The sequence below is a fragment of the Pogoniulus pusillus genome, chromosome 24, assembly GCF_015220805.1.
Source record: "Pogoniulus pusillus isolate bPogPus1 chromosome 24, bPogPus1.pri, whole genome shotgun sequence".
Classification (NCBI taxonomy): domain Eukaryota; kingdom Metazoa; phylum Chordata; class Aves; order Piciformes; family Lybiidae; genus Pogoniulus; species Pogoniulus pusillus.
Genome location: NC_087287.1, coordinates 3,704,098 through 3,720,079, shown reverse-complemented (window position 1 = coordinate 3,720,079; position 15,982 = coordinate 3,704,098). Strand labels below are relative to the sequence as shown.

General features: G+C 47.1%; 1 protein-coding gene across 6 annotated transcripts in view; it reads left to right on the top strand.

The window, feature by feature from the left end:
- Positions 1-15,982, top strand: part of PPP6R3 (protein phosphatase 6 regulatory subunit 3) — a 53,351-nt gene that overhangs the window by 22,516 nt on the left and 14,853 nt on the right. For all 6 annotated transcript variants that reach the window (XM_064163089.1, XM_064163091.1, XM_064163090.1 and 3 more), the window contains exons 2-14: positions 1,118-1,350; positions 3,042-3,228; positions 4,733-4,870; positions 5,583-5,648; positions 5,812-5,924; positions 6,474-6,587; positions 7,475-7,604; positions 9,207-9,359; positions 10,039-10,188; positions 10,772-10,836; positions 12,136-12,251; positions 12,637-12,722; positions 15,206-15,292. In XM_064163089.1, the coding sequence (XP_064019159.1) occupies positions 1,124-1,350; positions 3,042-3,228; positions 4,733-4,870; positions 5,583-5,648; positions 5,812-5,924; positions 6,474-6,587; positions 7,475-7,604; positions 9,207-9,359; positions 10,039-10,188; positions 10,772-10,836; positions 12,136-12,251; positions 12,637-12,722; positions 15,206-15,292 (1,632 nt within the window). In that variant the 5' untranslated portion in view covers positions 1,118-1,123. The remainder of the gene's footprint in view (positions 1-1,117; positions 1,351-3,041; positions 3,229-4,732; positions 4,871-5,582; positions 5,649-5,811; positions 5,925-6,473; positions 6,588-7,474; positions 7,605-9,206; positions 9,360-10,038; positions 10,189-10,771; positions 10,837-12,135; positions 12,252-12,636; positions 12,723-15,205; positions 15,293-15,982) is intronic.

Genomic DNA, 15,982 nt, shown 5'->3' with positions numbered 1-15,982 from the left:
ATACACAGCAGTAATCTAGTAAATTAATCCTTCACACTTGGAAGACAGTTGCAAAGAGCAGAAGGAGTGTTGCCTTTTAAAGGAGAGCTGCTCAAAAGCTTTCTAGTTCCGTTTGTAGGGAAGGCAAAGTTTCTCTTACTGTTGCCCAGTATCTTTTCCAACCCACTGAAATTCAGCATTCACATAAAAGCAGCTGATGCTGTGCCAGAGGTGATGTCTGTCCTGGAAAAGCCCTGTGTCAGAGAAGAGGGATGGAACAAATGCTTGTATTGATCTTAATGAGAATTGAGAGCAGGAACTGATTTGATCTGTTGTAGGCTGAAGCATTCTGGTAACACAGCTGTAAGTAGCAGCTGCTTGTGAGATATCTTAGACTAGCAGAATTAGCAGGGATGCGTCCCAAAGCATTTTATAAAGAAAGATGAATCTGCTCATCCTTACACATTTCTGTTCTGGCCTTTCACAGTGCTACAGTGGTTGAGGCCACTGCACTGCCAGATGTTTGTGTAAGATATTTTATTGTCCTTTGCTCTTTCTCCTGTGTCAGGTTTGTGGAGGAAGGTCCAACGATAGAGTAGGTCCCATGTGGAAATGAGCTCCAGGACTTTGTGTGCTACCTACAAATTGCTAATTCCTCCTGGAGAAATAAGGATTTGTTTGTTTTAATTAAAAGTAGTGTTCTTTCAGATTAAGGGTGGTACCTATGCAGTGCCCATCTTCTCATTCTTTTGATGAGCAAGCAGCTTTTTTCTGCATCTGAGTCTTGGTGTGTAGATAAAAAACAAAAGTTGGGAAGAGCAACTTCAACAAGTTATGTAGATGAGCATGTTCCTTTCATGCACAAACCCCCTCAGAGTCAACCTTTACCTTTGAGTCTTAGAATATTGGCTATTGCTAAAAGTACACACAGTCCTATGGAGTCCTCTTTAATCAAACCTGATTTTAGGGCTGTTGATCATCAGCATCAGTTGTTGTTTTCTTTGAGCTGTGGAACGTTTCTGTGCATGCAGGTACCTTTGGGGCTAGAAGCTATGAAATGCTGCTCTGAAGTGTTGCTAGGAATCCTGCTGCAGTGGATTTATAACTGTACTGATCTGTCTGTGTCCTCCTTCTGCAGACCAGCATGTTTTGGAAATTTGATCTCCATTCGTCATCCCACATAGATACGCTTCTAGAGAGAGAAGATGTGACACTGAAGGAGCTGATGGATGAGGAGGATGTTCTGCAGGAGTGCAAGGCTCAGAATCGCAAACTGATTGAGTTTCTGCTGAAGTCAGAATGCTTGGAGGACTTGGTTTCGTTTATCATCGAAGAGCCACCGCAAGACATGGACGAAAAGATTCGATATAAGTAGGAAAACCTTTTGGGGGTGGGAAGTCTTAGGAAGGTGGAAGGAGGGGTAACTTACTCCAGTCTGATGATGTGTTTTGAATCTCTGCTAGCCAGTGTGTAATAGGGTATTTTTAACCATTCTAATACTTGCATCTTTTCTGAATCAGAGACTTGTAGAATGGGTTGGGTTGAAAGGGACCTTAAAGATCATCCAGTTCCAACCCCTTGCCATGGGGGAGACATCTGCCACCAGCACAGGTTGTTTAAGGCCTCATCCAGCCTGGCCTGGAGCACCTTCAGGCATGAAGCATCCAGAACCTCCCTAGGCAACCTCTTCCAGTGTCTCCCCACCCTCTCAAGAATTTCTTCCTCAGTTTCAGTCTCAATCCCACCTCTCCCAGCTCGAAGCCATTGTCCCTCATCCTGGCACTCCCAGCCCTTGTCAGACCTTCCTCCCCAACTCTCCTGGAGTGCCTTCAGTTACTGGAAGGCTGCTCTGAGATGTGGCTGAAGTCTTATCTTCTCCAGGCTGAACAGCCCCAACTCTCCCAGCCTGTGCCCATAGAGGAGGTGAAGGATGCAGTTGAAACCTCTTACTCACAAATGCTTTTATAATCAGTTGCTGTCCAAAGGAGGCTTACAAGGGGGAAAAAAAATCAGAACTAACATGAACTTTGCAGTTTGGATGATTGGGAAGATGTTTGGAAAATGCCAACTGGAAGGTCTGTATCACTCCTTTGCAAGAACACATTTGTAACACCTCATGCCTGGTGTTTGCATTTGCTTCTGTAGAATTGTTAGGATTGAGTATGGCCTTGATGAGGAGGTTTAGACTCCAAGACAGCCTAGCAAATTGTAGAGAAGCTCTCCTGCTGATTTTGGCCTATTTTTAGAGATGTCTATGCAGACAGCTGCTGTTTTCTTAAAATGGGATGTAAAAGAGTAGTGTGGAATAAATTGCACTTCACAATTTCTGGTAAATCAAATCTCCTGTAAATGTTAGTGGAGTTTGAAATTGAGGCATCTTCCACTTAAGCCTTAAGCTGCTGATGCTGTCAGAGTGCCTTTCAGTATGTGTGTGAGTGATACTACTGTCAAATTCAGCCAGTTGTTGCTCCTCATGGCCTCTTAGTTTAATTACTCGGTGACCTGACCTGTGCTTCTGACTGTGCCATGAAGCAGTACTAGCTAGCTTGGGAGGCCTTGGCAGGCTCAGACTAGTTTACTGAGTTTCTGCCTAATTTAAGTACCTATCCTGAAGCTGTTCCTTTTGTCCTTTCCAGTCTAATCCTTCTTGTGGTTAGAAAGGGGCAAAAGTGCTGCTCCCTGCCCAGTATCTGTCCAGGGCTGTCAGTCTGCTGAACTTCTGACCTTTTTCACCTTCAAAAGAGGCGTCTTCTGAATTGGGAGATCATTCCTGGATCAGATGGCTTTAGCAAGAGCTTGCCCTTTCCCTGTTTGTCCAGTGCCTACCCTGCTGCTGTTGCAGAATAGAGAGTCCCTTTCTCACAGGGACCAGCAGAGCCTGCAGGCTGACTGTGCAGTTCTGTTCCTTTGCAGTACTTTGCTGCATTAGTGCAGAGCAACCCTACTTGAAAAGTTGGTCAGAAGGCTTAGCAGGTTCTGAATTCAGAGCTGGAGGTGTGACAGCTTTGAAGTGTGAGGGAGGGATTTATTTTTTCATTTTGATGTTTTTTTTTCCTCCCCAGATACCCAAACATATCGTGTGAGCTGCTGACATCAGATGTCTCACAAATCAACGACAGGCTGGGAGAAGAAGAATCCTTACTTGTGAAACTGTACAGCTTCCTTTTAAATGAATCTCCTCTAAACCCTCTATTGGCCAGTTTCTTCAGCAAGGTGCTAAGTATTCTTATAAGCAGGAAACCAGAACAGGTAAATATTTAGATGCTCTCTCACTTTAAGTACTTTCATAGCTTTGTAGTACTCAGCAGTACTGCTTTTCTCGTGTGAGGGATAGCAGCAGAGTCAAAAAAGAATGTTCACCTTCCATAGTGGAAGACACTAAGGTGGTTTTATTATGGTATGTACAGGAATTAAAACTGTCTGGGTGAATGAGATGTACTGGAGTTGACTTTGAGCTCTTTGTGCTCAGTGTATGAGTGCTTACCTTTTGGCTTGGCTTAGTTCACTACTTCATGTGGTGATTTTTGGGTTAATTGCTGTTAGAGTTGAAGGTGAGAGAATTCATTGGCTGCCATGTAGTGTGAAGAGGTGTTACAGAGCAAGGTGAGTGACATAATGAGTCCTTATTCAGGAGTATCATAGAATGATTTGGGTTAGAGGGGACCTTCCAAACCTCTGTCATGGGCAGAGACACCTCCTACCAGCACAGGTTGCTCAAGGCCTCATCCAACCTGACCTTGAAACACCTCCAGGTAGGACATAGCCACAGCCTCCCTGGGCAACCTGTGCATATGTCTCCCAACTCTCTCAAGAGCTTCTTCTTCATTACCATTCTCAATCTCCCCTCTCCCAGCTCAAAGCCATTGTCCCTCATCCTCACGCTCCCAGCCCTTGTCCAGAGTCCCTCCTTAGCTCTGCTGGAGCCCCTTCAGGTACTGGAAGGCTGCTCTAAGGTCTGCCTGGAGCCTTCTCTTCTCCATGCTGCACAGCCCTAATGCTCCCAGCCTGTCCCCACAGCAGGGGTTCTCCAGCCCTCTGAGAATCTTTGTGGTGTCCTCTGGATGCTCTCCAGCAGCTCCAGGTCCTTCTTGTGCTGGAGCCCCAGAGCTGGAGGCAGTGCTGCAAGTGAGATGTGAGCAGAGCAGATTGGAGGGGCAGAATCCCCTCCCTTGCTGCTGCTCTCCCTGCTCTGCCTGCAGCCAGCACACAGCTGGCTCTGGGCTGCCAGCCACCAGTGCTGGCTGCTGGGCACTTTGCCACCAGCTGATATCTCCGAGTCATCTCCACACTGCTCTTGAGCTACTCCTTGTCTAGTCTGGATTTGTGCTTGTTGCACTCTGATGTGGCCCAGTACTGCAGATAGCTGCAGTGAGTGACTCTCATACACAACAGTCACAAACTTCGTTTTCTATCTTTAATGGTACAAACTCTGTGTGTGTTTGTATTGCCTCAAGGCTTTGCTGTGTGGAGCTTTGCTTACTTAGCAGGGGTGAGAGCAGTTCAGAGGAGCAAGGAGAGCTTGGCTGTGCATTGAGTTAGAAGTAGTTTATGGTCAGCAGGTTGGGTTTGAGAGGAGGCCCGAGGCAGTGCACACAGTCTGGATCTGTGTGTTGCTTTATCTTGCCTCGATGGGAAGTGTTCCAGAAATTCTCCTTTATTCTCTGCAGTTGGTAGAGGGAAACTGAAGCTGTCTGTGATTTGCAGTGCAGTGTGCAGCTGAGCACGTGTGAGCTTACTTCTCTCTTGTTTCTAGATTGTGGAGTTTTTAAAGAGGAAACATGATTTTGTAGACCTCATCATTAAGCACATAGGGACCTCTGCTATCATGGATTTGTTGCTCAGGCTACTGACTTGCATAGAACCTCCCCAGCCCCGGCAAGAAGTGTTAAATGTAAGTCGGGTGTCTCAAGGGGGTTTGGATGGGGGGTTTGGATGGGGGGTCTGGGCAGGCTGCTCTGCTGCTTGGGCAAACCTAAGTTCTGAAATGAGGTGAAATGGGGTTGCCTTGCTTTGGGGAGAGGGGTGATTTGTTTTGGGGGACTGGGGGGGTGGAGTGGGTCAGGTCATTTTGGTCCTGGGGGGGTGGGTCGAGTCGGTTTGGTCCCGGGGGGTTCATAAGCGGGGGTGGTTTGGGTCGGTCTTGGGGGTGGGGCAGGAGGAGTGGGTTGGGTCAGGGCTGGTGGGGGGGGAGTGGGTTGGGTCGGGAGGAGCTGTTTTTATTTTTGTTCTGATGGAACTGCCCATGTCTATGTTGTTTTCCACTGGAGCTGCAGAGCTGCTGGGTCCAACTTAGAATCTAAGTGGCTGTTCTCTTTCCCTGCTCTTCAGTATCTAACACACTTGCTGGATGCAGTTCCCAAAATGTTTTGGACCCTGCTGGCACTTTCTGGTGTCAGAAGATTTATTACAAGTTTATATCTAAGGCTTTCTCTTGTCCTTCTGCTCAGAAACAGTCGTTTTATTTCTTTTTACTAAGCTATTGCTAGTCCTGCTTTAGAAATGCCCACAGTATGGCTTTTGACAATTGTCAGACAACTCCTTTGAACGTTGTGGCCTGAATTCTATCCTTCACTTGGCTGATGCTCTTCCCAACTCTCTTGCAGTGGCTAAACGAGGAGAGAATTATCCAGCGGCTTGTGGAAATTGTCCATCCATCTCAAGATGAAGATGTAAGTATTGCTCTGATACTGCTGGTTCTGGCTCTTCAGCAAGTTCCTGAAACTTTTGCTGTTTTCTGCTTGCTGCTGTGGCCATTGGAGGGAGGCTGTGTGCTGAAGGACTGCAGCCCAACATGTTCCTGCTCTCTAGTGAAAAGCTGTTTCTGTGTTCCAGAGGCATTCAAATGCTTCCCAGTCGCTCTGCGAGATCATTCGCCTAAGCAGAGACCAGATGTTGCAAGTGCAGAACAGCTCAGAACCAGACCCACTGCTGGCAAGTCTGGAGAAGTAAGTGAGCTGCTGCATTTCTGGCATTTTCAGGTCAGAAAAAGGTTGAAACCTTTTTGAAGGGTCAGGCTCTGCCTTTCGGGTGAACTTCCATGGCCGCCCACCTTGAGTGGTTTTTCAGTAAAGACAAGAGAGCAGAGCTACCTGGAGGGCCACTTTGGGGGACATTTGTGGTGTTGCTACAGGTAGTGGGATCAGACATGTGGAGGTCAGAACATGTGTGAGAGGCTAACAATAGTTAGCAGTGATAGGATAGAATCAAGCAGGTTGGAAGAGAGCTCCAAGCTCATCCAGCCCAACCTAGCACCCAGCCCTGCCCAACCAACCAGACCATGGCACTAAGTGCCCCAGCCAGGCTTGGCTTCAACACCTCCAGCCACGGCCACTCCACCACCTCCCTGGGCAGCCCATTCCAATCACTCTCTCTGCCAACAACTTCATGTTCCTCTTATCCCCTGGCTTATCTTACACAGGGAGATGATAGCTGCTGCTGCTAACAGCTGTACCCTGAAGGAGTGTCAGGTTTGATGCCAATGCTTTGCTTTTCAGGCAAGAAATAATAGAGCAGCTTCTGTCTAACATCTTCCATAAAGAAAAGAATGAGTCTGCAATAGTCAGTGCAATCCAGATCCTCCTGACCCTGCTGGAGACACGGCGGCAGACGTAAGTGCTCTCACCTCACTTGACTTCTGCCTGCACAAGCTAACTGAACTGCTCAGCAAGAGGAACTGTTCCCTCTGTGCTCAGACTCAAGCAGTTTTGTGGCCTGTGGTAGCTGAGGAAGTGAAGGAGCAAACCAAGTGATGGTGGTTGGCATCACTGCACTTTCACAAAGGAGTGACCTTTCCTCACTGTTTGCTAGAAGCTAATTGAAGTGCTGTGTGCCACATCAGACCCATTACATGGCACCACTTGCCTTGTGGCTACAGAGAGTGGAGTCAGTCTGTGCAGTATACTGTGTGGCTACTGGCTGCTGAACTAGTTACTTGGGGTTTTACTACAACTTCACTTTGGGGAACCGCTGGACTCTGATACAGTCAGCTTGTTTGTATTGCCCAGGATAGCTGAGTAAAGGGCTTCATCTGCTTCAAGAGGGAATGGAACAGCTGTAAGGTTGACTCTCATTGACTCCTGCAGTCATTTTGGTTGGAAAAACCCTTTAAGATCATCCAGTCCAACCAGTCTCTAACTCTACCAAGTCTGGGGTTAAACCGTGTCCCTCACCTCCCAGGATGGGTATTCAGCCATCTGCCTGAGCAGCCTGTGCCAATGTTTGAGAACCCATTCAGAGAAGAAAATTCCTTCTGGTATCCAACCTAAACCTCCCCTGCGGCAATATGAGGCCATTTCCTCTCATTCTATTGCTCGTTCCTTGGGGAAGAGACCAACCCTCACCTGGCTCCAAGCTCTTTTCTTGAAGCTGTAGAAAGTGAGGTCTGGACACTGAACACTCCCAGCTCCCTCAGCTGCTCCTCACCAGTCCTGTTCTTCAGACCAGTTAGTATTAGTTTCTGTACTAATTGTCAGCTGTTGCTTGCATTGTGTTTTAGGTTTGAAGGCCACATAGAGGTCTGTCCTCCAGGCATGAGCAATTCAACCTACTCAGTCAACAAAAGTGTTTTAGAAGCCATAAAAGCACGACTGTCATCCTTCCATGAGCTCCTGCTTGAGCCTCCAAAAGTGAGTTAAACCTGGTGTTACCAATTTGATTGAAACAGGCCTGTTGCTGTGGGCCTGTGTTTTAGGCAGGTTGTAATAACAAACAAAACACATCCTGAGAGCTTTTGGGCAAGCTCCCAGCCTCTTGTGAGCTTTGCTGCTCATTATTACTGTCCCTGAGCCAGAGTTTTGCTAATTAGTGTGCTTTTCCAGCTTAAAGTGTGTTCAGTTGGCCTTGAAGAGATCCCTTCTTTGCCAAAGCAGTGAAAAGAGAATTGCTGTGTGTTCTCAAAGTGGGTCCTGTTCTGTTCTTGGAAATCCTGTCTGGATTGGAAATGTGGACTGTAGGTACCTCAGTTGTTCAGAGCTTCAGCAGGGCCCACAGGAGGTCTGTACATTGCCTCTACACATGCCCAGGAGCCAAGCAGAGCAGCTTCATGGCATGTGCCCTGTACTTTAGGCATGTTTAATTCTTTGGGCTTTTGAACTGATAGCAGCAGTTCAAGTTGCATGGCAGCAACTTCCCTCTGCCCTGCTGTTGCAGCAGGTAAATAGCAGCTGTATAAAGAAGGGCTTGCCTATGGTCAATTGACTCTCTGCCATTGAAATTGTCCCTGGCAGAATTTCAGACAGAGCACTGAACTGGATGCTGTGCTCCATAGGAGAAGAGGACCAGAGGTGCATACAATAGCAGTTTGGGAGAGGGCCAGGGTAGTGTTAAAGCTCAGAAACATGAGACCTCAAGTTTTCCAAGTGCAGGTTGGGTAATAAAATGCAAAGGAGCTGCCTGATCTTCATTGCAACAAACTGGCAAGTTGTAGGTCTGCAGTACAATGAGAGCAGGTTCCCCTCAGATACCTGAGTGTTCTCTGATGCTTGGCCACACTCAGCATCCGAGTAAGTCACGTAGTAGAGTGAGTGAATCTAGGATCACTTGGAGCATTTGGGAAAGGATCATCAGAAGGTGATGGTTTTAGTTTTTGCCTTCTGTAAGGAGTGGACTAAATGACCTAGCAGAGTGTCACTCAGCTGCTGTCTGGTGCAAGATTGGTGCTGGGCAGGCAAGAAATGCCACCCACTGTTAGAGCAGGCAGCAGTGGTCTGCTTGTCAAACAGGCTGTGCCTTCAGAGAGGAAGGCATTTTCTTTAGGAGCTCCTGCTCATGGCATGTTTGCTGCTGGAGTTGCAGCTTTAATAAGACTGAAGAGAAGGCTATGGTTAGTGAAATTGGCTTTGAGTGGCTGAACCTGGGATTGGAGGCATTTTATCATACTCCAGCTGGCTGGTTAGTGTCCGTTGTAGCAACATGGGCTAACCAGTGAGGGCATTTCCTAGGAAGTATCTCCAGATTCCTGTTGAGGGTGGGTGGAATGCATCTGCCCTGAGATTTTGTCTGTGGTTCATAATCAGTTTTTACAATCCAGGGCTGGCTGCCTGTGAGCACTGCAAGCAGCTGTGGTGTTCGGAGGGCAGATTACCTTTGTGGGCCCAAAGTGAGGCTGTTGCTGTAGGACTGAGTGCATACATCTCTGAGCTCACTCTGCCGTTGTGCATGGTGAGGGTGAGCTGGGTGTTGTAGGATGTTTTAATGTCTTTAACTGCCTACCTGCTTCTTTTTTTCAGAAGAGTGTCATGAAAACAACCTGGGGTGTGTTGGATCCACCTGTGGGAAACACACGTTTGAATGTCATCAGGTTAATATCTAGCCTGCTGCAGACCAATACAGGCAGTGTCAATCAAGAGCTCATAGAGCTTAACAGCATAGGAGTCATACTGGTAAGAACTTGATGCTGCTTGCTTTACTCTTCTGCATTGTTGCTAAGATCTTGTTTATCTATTGCTGAGGTAGTTTGTAGTGTATTTTTTAGCCTGATTTTTCAGTTTCTTTAAGAACTTCTTACAGCAGATTTTACTGTTAAGATTCCGTCTACCTGAAGGCAGCATTTTCCTCTGGTCACTTGAATAGTTCTTACTCTGCACCTCAAGTTTTCAGCCATAGTCAAATCTTCCCTGCTGTTCTCATTCTTGATCCCTCCAAACCCCTTTTTCTTCTCTCTCACCAAATGGTATCTCAGCACTGTCCCCCAGAGGAACAGTTATTCTTGGTAGCTCAGAAAGCAAGACCTCGCTTAGCAGAGTTTTAGTGGGCCACCTTGTGACTCTGCTCGTGTGGACTTCTGCCTCATCCTTCAACCATAGCAGGACACATTATTTGTGTTGAGGTTGACCAGTGAGGGTTGCTCTGACTCAGGTGCAGGAGCCTGCACTTGCTCTTGTTGAGCCTCATTTGTTTTACCTGGGCCACCTCTCCAGTTTGTCCAGGTGCACTGCTGTCCCTCTGGCATATTGACAGCAGCACTCAACTCGGTGTCATTGCTTGCTGGGATGAGTTTATTGGTTATGTTGAATAAAAAGACCTTGTTTTGTGTGAACCTCGTGGGATTTTTTTTTTCAGGACATGTTCTTCAAGTACACATGGAACAACTTTTTGCATACCCAAGTAGAAATCTGTATTGCATTGATTCTTGCAAGTCCTCTGGAGAGCACAGAAAACAGCACAATCACAGATCAGGATTCCACAGGGGACAATCTGTTGCTGAAACATGTAAGTTGTGGGGCTCTGGCTGTCACTTCAGTCTTCCTGGCTCTAGGCAGTTGTAGCAGGCCATATGAAATATAGTCCAGTTTTGCTTTCTGTAGAATAAAGAGGAATGTCTTTCTGTTGTGGTGTTTTGTTGGGTTGGGGATTTAGTTTGGGGTTTTTTATATGTGTGGATTTTTGTTTGATTGGTTTGTTTTTTGGGGGAGGTTGTTTTTTTCTTTCTTAAAATGTCAGTTCTGGGTGTTAAACCTCAAAGTGCCACAGAATAACTTTTTCCTGCCCCAGCGTGTGCAGTCCTGCAAATACTTTGTTTCCTTAAGGGAAAACTTCTCTTTAAGAACTAAAATTGCTGTTTGTGTGGCTTAATGTCCTACAGCTCAGCAGATGTGAAGAGAAGTAGAATGAAAGGTTACCTTTTAGCTTTGGCTGGGATCTGACTGCTGCTTCTGAACTTTAAATGCCTTCATGAAAGTGTTCATCCTGAACTGAAATTAGTTGGCTTGTAAGGCTTTAGTACTTGGTAAAATCAGCTGTAAAATGTGTCCCAGTGTTCCACATTACTCACCATGTTCTGTTCTCTTGATAGCTCTTCCTTAAGTGCCAACTTATAGAACGAATACTTGAAGCCTGGGAGATGAATGAGAAGAAGCAGTGAGTACCTCTTTGCTCTGCAGTTGTGTGGCTAAAGCTTGACTTAGGCAGTGAATGTTTGACCACTTTGTACCTAACTGGGCCAGTTCTAAGGACACCTGGCTGGTAACACTTGGGTTAAAGCTTTCTCATCTGCCTTTTTGGTAGTAGCTTTTCCCCAGGACCATCTGAAAACACAAGACTTGATCGTTCTTGCTGTGATCTGTAAAGTCCACCCCCCTTCAAGTACAGAACTGTGTCCTGAGTTGTAAGGGGCTGGGAGGTGCTTCTCTGCGGTGAGCAGTGCAGTGCTTTCTGTAAACACATTACAGCAGCTTGTGTGCTGGGAAGCAACAGACTCTGAAGTAGTGAAAGCTAAGTCCTGAGCAATGGAGCACCTTCTAAAGGGATGTGTTTGTGAAAGGGTAGGAGTTTCAAGTAGCTAACAGTGACTGAAACTGTATCCATAGCAGGAAAAAAAAAAACCTGTAAAGTCATCAAGTATGGAAAAGACTTTTAAGATGATTGAGTCCAACCACAACCCAACTACCACAGCCACTAAACTTTTGTCCTGGAGTGCCATATCTGCAGCTTCTTGAATACCTCCAAGGATAATGACCCCATCTCCCAGGGCAGCCTCTTCCAATTCTTGACCAATCTGCAGCAGTGGCATTTTTCTTCATCTCCAGCTTAACCCTCCCTAGCACAATTTCAGGCCAGTTCCTTCCTTTCCTTCCACCACCTGAGACTAGGCAGCAGAGCCCAACCCCCACCTAACTTCAGCCTCTACTCAGGGAGAAAGTAGAGAGCAGTGATATCTCCCCTCAGCCTGTTCTTCTCCAGACTAAACACCCCTAGCTCCCTCAGCTGCTCCTTGCCAGCCCTGTTCTCCAAACCCTTCACCTGCCTTGTTGTGTTCTCTGGACCCATGGAGGTAAAACAACACTGGGAAGCTTCTGGAGTTTGGCCAGTAAATGCTGGCTCTACCTTGTCAAAATACTGAAGTAGCTGTTTGGGGTGGTGCTGCTGGTTTGCTGCTGTGTTACTTGAGACAGTTCTGCTCTCCAGTTTTCTTCCTGTACTAAAGCCCTTTCTTCTTGGTAGCTCACATACTTACCAGGCCTCCTAAACTGGCTCACCATGGTCAAAGCAGCTGGTGTCCTAAGTTCTTCTGTGAACTTCTGGGTTTAGGATCCAACTCTTCTGCCTAGGAACTTCTTTGCTTTATCTGAGTAACTTCTCGACTGTGGAAGAGTGTTTTGTAAGAGAGAGTAGCAGACCTGATGTGGGCCTGGGCAGCTGAACTCCTCTCTCTTGCAGGGCTGAAGGAGGCAGGCGGCACGGCTACATGGGGCACCTGACCAGGATAGCAAACTGCATTGTGCACAGCACAGACAAGGGGCCAAACAGCTCACTAGTCCAGCAGCTCATCAAAGGTAATGTGAAAGGGGCTTCAGTTTGGCTGTGTAGTTTTTATTAGCACATTCTGAAGAAGGGAGTCAAAGGGAAAAGCAGCTTTTGAATGAAAGAAAATCTTGGCTGTTTCTGACACATTCCCTTTAAACCCAGCCAACCTTGACAGGTGCCTTGGTCTGGTTTTCAAACAATATCAGAGCTCTCTGAAATAAACATGATGTGCTGACCTGCTGAATTTGGACTTGTTAGTTAGATGAAGTAATTCTTAGGGACTGAAAAGTATGTATATGGGTTTTGGAGAGCAAAGAGAACATAAGAGAGCATAAGAGAACAGTTAGTTCATGAAGTGATGTTTCAGCATTAGTAACAGCACATTTGTGGGTTTTCTCTTGTTTCCTGCACTAGAGTTGCCAGAAGAGGTCAGGGAGCGATGGGAGACATTCTGCACAAGCTCTTTAGGAGAAACTAACAAGAGGAACACTGTGGACTTGGTAAGTAGTGATGGAGGAAGTATCAAAATTGCAGCCCCAGGTAGACAGTGTCCACCACACACCCTGCATCAGTTGAGCAGGTCGCTTGCTCACAGAAGATGAGCAGGTTTGCCCTTGGTGAATCAGTGCTGACTGTTCCAGCCATGTGCTTCATTTCACTTTTGGTAGCCCCCAGGAGCATTCTTCCTCTAATTCCCAGAGGTTGGAGGAAGGCTGATGGGGCTGTAATTGCCTGGGTCCTTGAAGCACTTTCTCTAAGTGGTGGGTGACATTAGCCTTCTTCCACTCTTGTGGGACACCTGATCTCCATGGCTTCTCTGAGAATGGAGAGCAGCCAGGCAGCAGCTTCAGCCAGTTCTCAACAGCCTCAAGCAAGTAACTTCTGGGCCCATCGATGAGTAGGGGTCAGGTTCCTCTTAATAATTTCCATGCCATTTTCACTGCTGCTGGGTCTGTTTTCATCCCTCTAGACTTTTGTTCCCAAGGTCCAGGTTGGGTGTAGCAGTGCTGCTAAAGATGGAGGTGCAGAAAGTGGTGAGGATCTCTGCCTTTTCAGCATAGTTGGTGACAGACTGACCTCTCCTGTTCAGCAGCAGGCCAGTGTTTGCCTTCTGGTTCTGCTTGCTGTAAAAAGATAGAAGCTGGGATAGAACTTCTGTCCTTTTACCTGAGGAACCCTGTATCTTGGTTTTGGTATCTCTGGCCAAACTCAGTTTGAGCTGAGCTTTTGCTGCACCTCTGCACATCCTGGCAGTGCTTTTGGAATTCTTTCTGCCTTAGGAGGCAGCTCCAGTTTTCTCCTCCCTTGTTCCCCAGGCTGCCTGCATTGCTATAGATGGGCACACTTGGGGTGGTTGGTCTTCTGCTCCTCCTCTTAGAGGGCCGCTGCTGTGGTTAGCCTGGCCTGTTGCCCAGGTGGTTGCAGTGGTGGTGGTGTTTCCACTGTGGACCCTGGGCCCTGAATGCTTCAATTCTGGGCCTGCCTCACAAGTTAGCCAGAAGGCTACCAAAGATTCCCTTGTCCATTCTAGAGAGGTGGATCCCAAAAGCCAAAACGCTCATGACAGCAGCAGCCACAAAGCCAGAAACTCATTTGCGGCATCCGTCCTGTTTCTGGCTGCAGCCCTCCTCTGACTGCTGAAATGGGAAGCAAAGGGGTTTGGGGCACCAGAAGGTTTGGTTTGTACCCAGGGCGCTCAGCAAAGTGCTCTGATTCTAATGAACCAAAGTACGTGCTCCTGGGGTCCCATGCATAAATTGCTTCTTCAGCCTGAGACTATTCTTCAGTGCTGTGTCCAGTTCTGGGCTGCTGAATTGCAGAGAGATGTTGAGGTGCTGGAAGGTGTCCAGAAGAGGGCAATAAAGCTGGGGAGGGGCCTGTGAGGAGAGGCTGGGGGTGTGCAGCCTGCAGCAGAGGAGGCTCAGGGCAGAGCTGATTGCTGTCTACAACTACCTGCAGGGAGGCTGTAGCCAGGTGGGGTTGGACTCTTCTGCCAGGCAAGCAGCAACAGAACAAGGGGACAGTCTCAAGCTGTGCCAGGGCAGGTCCAGGCTGGATGTTGTTAGGAAGTTCCTGGCAGAGAGAGTGATTGGCATTGGAATGGGCTGCCCAGGGAGGTGGTGGAGTCACTCTCCTCTGGAGCCTCTGGAACTGTCTTCAGGCCAGCAGCTCCTTGTTCAAAGCATGGGCAAGCTCTGACCTGTTAAAAGCAGCAGTAGTAATGACTGGTCATGGAGGAGAGCTCCACACATTATGTTACCTTGGAGGTGAGAAGTAACAAGGATGGTGTGCAGGTCTAGCTCAGGGCAGCTTGGCAGGTTGGGCTGTCCTGTGTCTTGTCACTTCAGAATGAGGACAAAACAGCTTAACAGCGTCACAAAATTGCCTGGAGTAGAGGAGACCTCAGGTCATTGAGTCCAGTCATCAGCCTAGCACTCAAGCCATCAACTGGAGAATATTCCTCAGCACTACATCCACACGGTTCTTAAACACCTCCAGTGATAGTGATGCTGTCACCTGCCAGGGCAGCCTGTTCTAAAGCCTGAGAACCCTTTTCAGGGAAGAGTTCTTCCTGTTCATAAAATGGCTTTGGTTGAGATGTACCTACCTAAACCCAGACTACAGGATCTGAAAAAAATCACCATGTAGTTATTTCCTCTTAGGGAAAAACCTGTTTTGGTGACCAGCTCACTTGCTGTTCAGGGTTTTTCCTGCAGTACAAAGACAAGAGGCAAGCTCTGTCTCATTTTGGTTTAACTGTCAGTGCTAGGACTGAGATTCGTGTGGAGTAGCTCATTCTGAAGTAGTCAAAAGCTTTGGCTTGTGTTGAGCTGTATAATACTCATGTATTTTTGGTCATATTGAAACACTTCTTTTGGTGCTCAGGCAGTTGGGAAAACTAAAACCAGTAGTCTCTTGTTTTGCTCTGAAACTGCATACTCAAGTGACTGTCACACTGCAATGACTTCATTCCTCTGTCTAGGTTACTACCTGCCACATTCATTCTTCCAGTGATGATGAAATTGACTTCAAAGAAACTGGCTTCTCCCAGGATTCCTCTTTGCAGCAGGTGAGTTCAATTCCTGCACCAGCTGAAGCTGCACTTTGTGTAAAAATGAGCATTCTTTAAAGCAGTGGAACTGGAGTTTGTTATGAGCAAATACAAGCATGGGAAGCGGACAGTGTCTTAGCCACATGCACATGCACACAACTGCCCCAGCAAACCCAGAGCTGTGGCTTTTCACACAAGACCAATACCTTGGTGTGCTTTCCAGTTCTCAGCCTTTGGTCCTGCTGTGTCTGCAGCTCTCTTTGTGCAGCTGGCCAAGCTGAGCACAGTTCCCTTGTTAACAGTAATTGTCATTAGGTGTAGGAGCCTGAAGTATGCCTTCTATTTGTGTGCTCCAGCAAGGATGAAAGCAAACCCAAGTTGCTGTTTGGTTTTATTCATTCTTTTTAATGTTGCCCCTTATTTTGATGAGGAAACAGAAGAAGAATTGGCTTTGTTATTACCTGCTTTTGTTTTTTTTGATAAACCATCCAACTCCTTCAGCTGTCACAACAATATCCAGGAAGAGCTAAAGATGCTCCTGTGACAAGTCCTGTCTGGCAGCTCGGGTGGTTTTAACTTCATGGGCCCTTGATAACCTGGCAAGTTTCTCTAGCCAGATCTTCCCAACTCAAAATTTCTGTCAACTTGGTCACTTAAATTCAGTGTATGCTTTTGACAGTTCATCTGTAAGGGTTCCCAAGATAATTA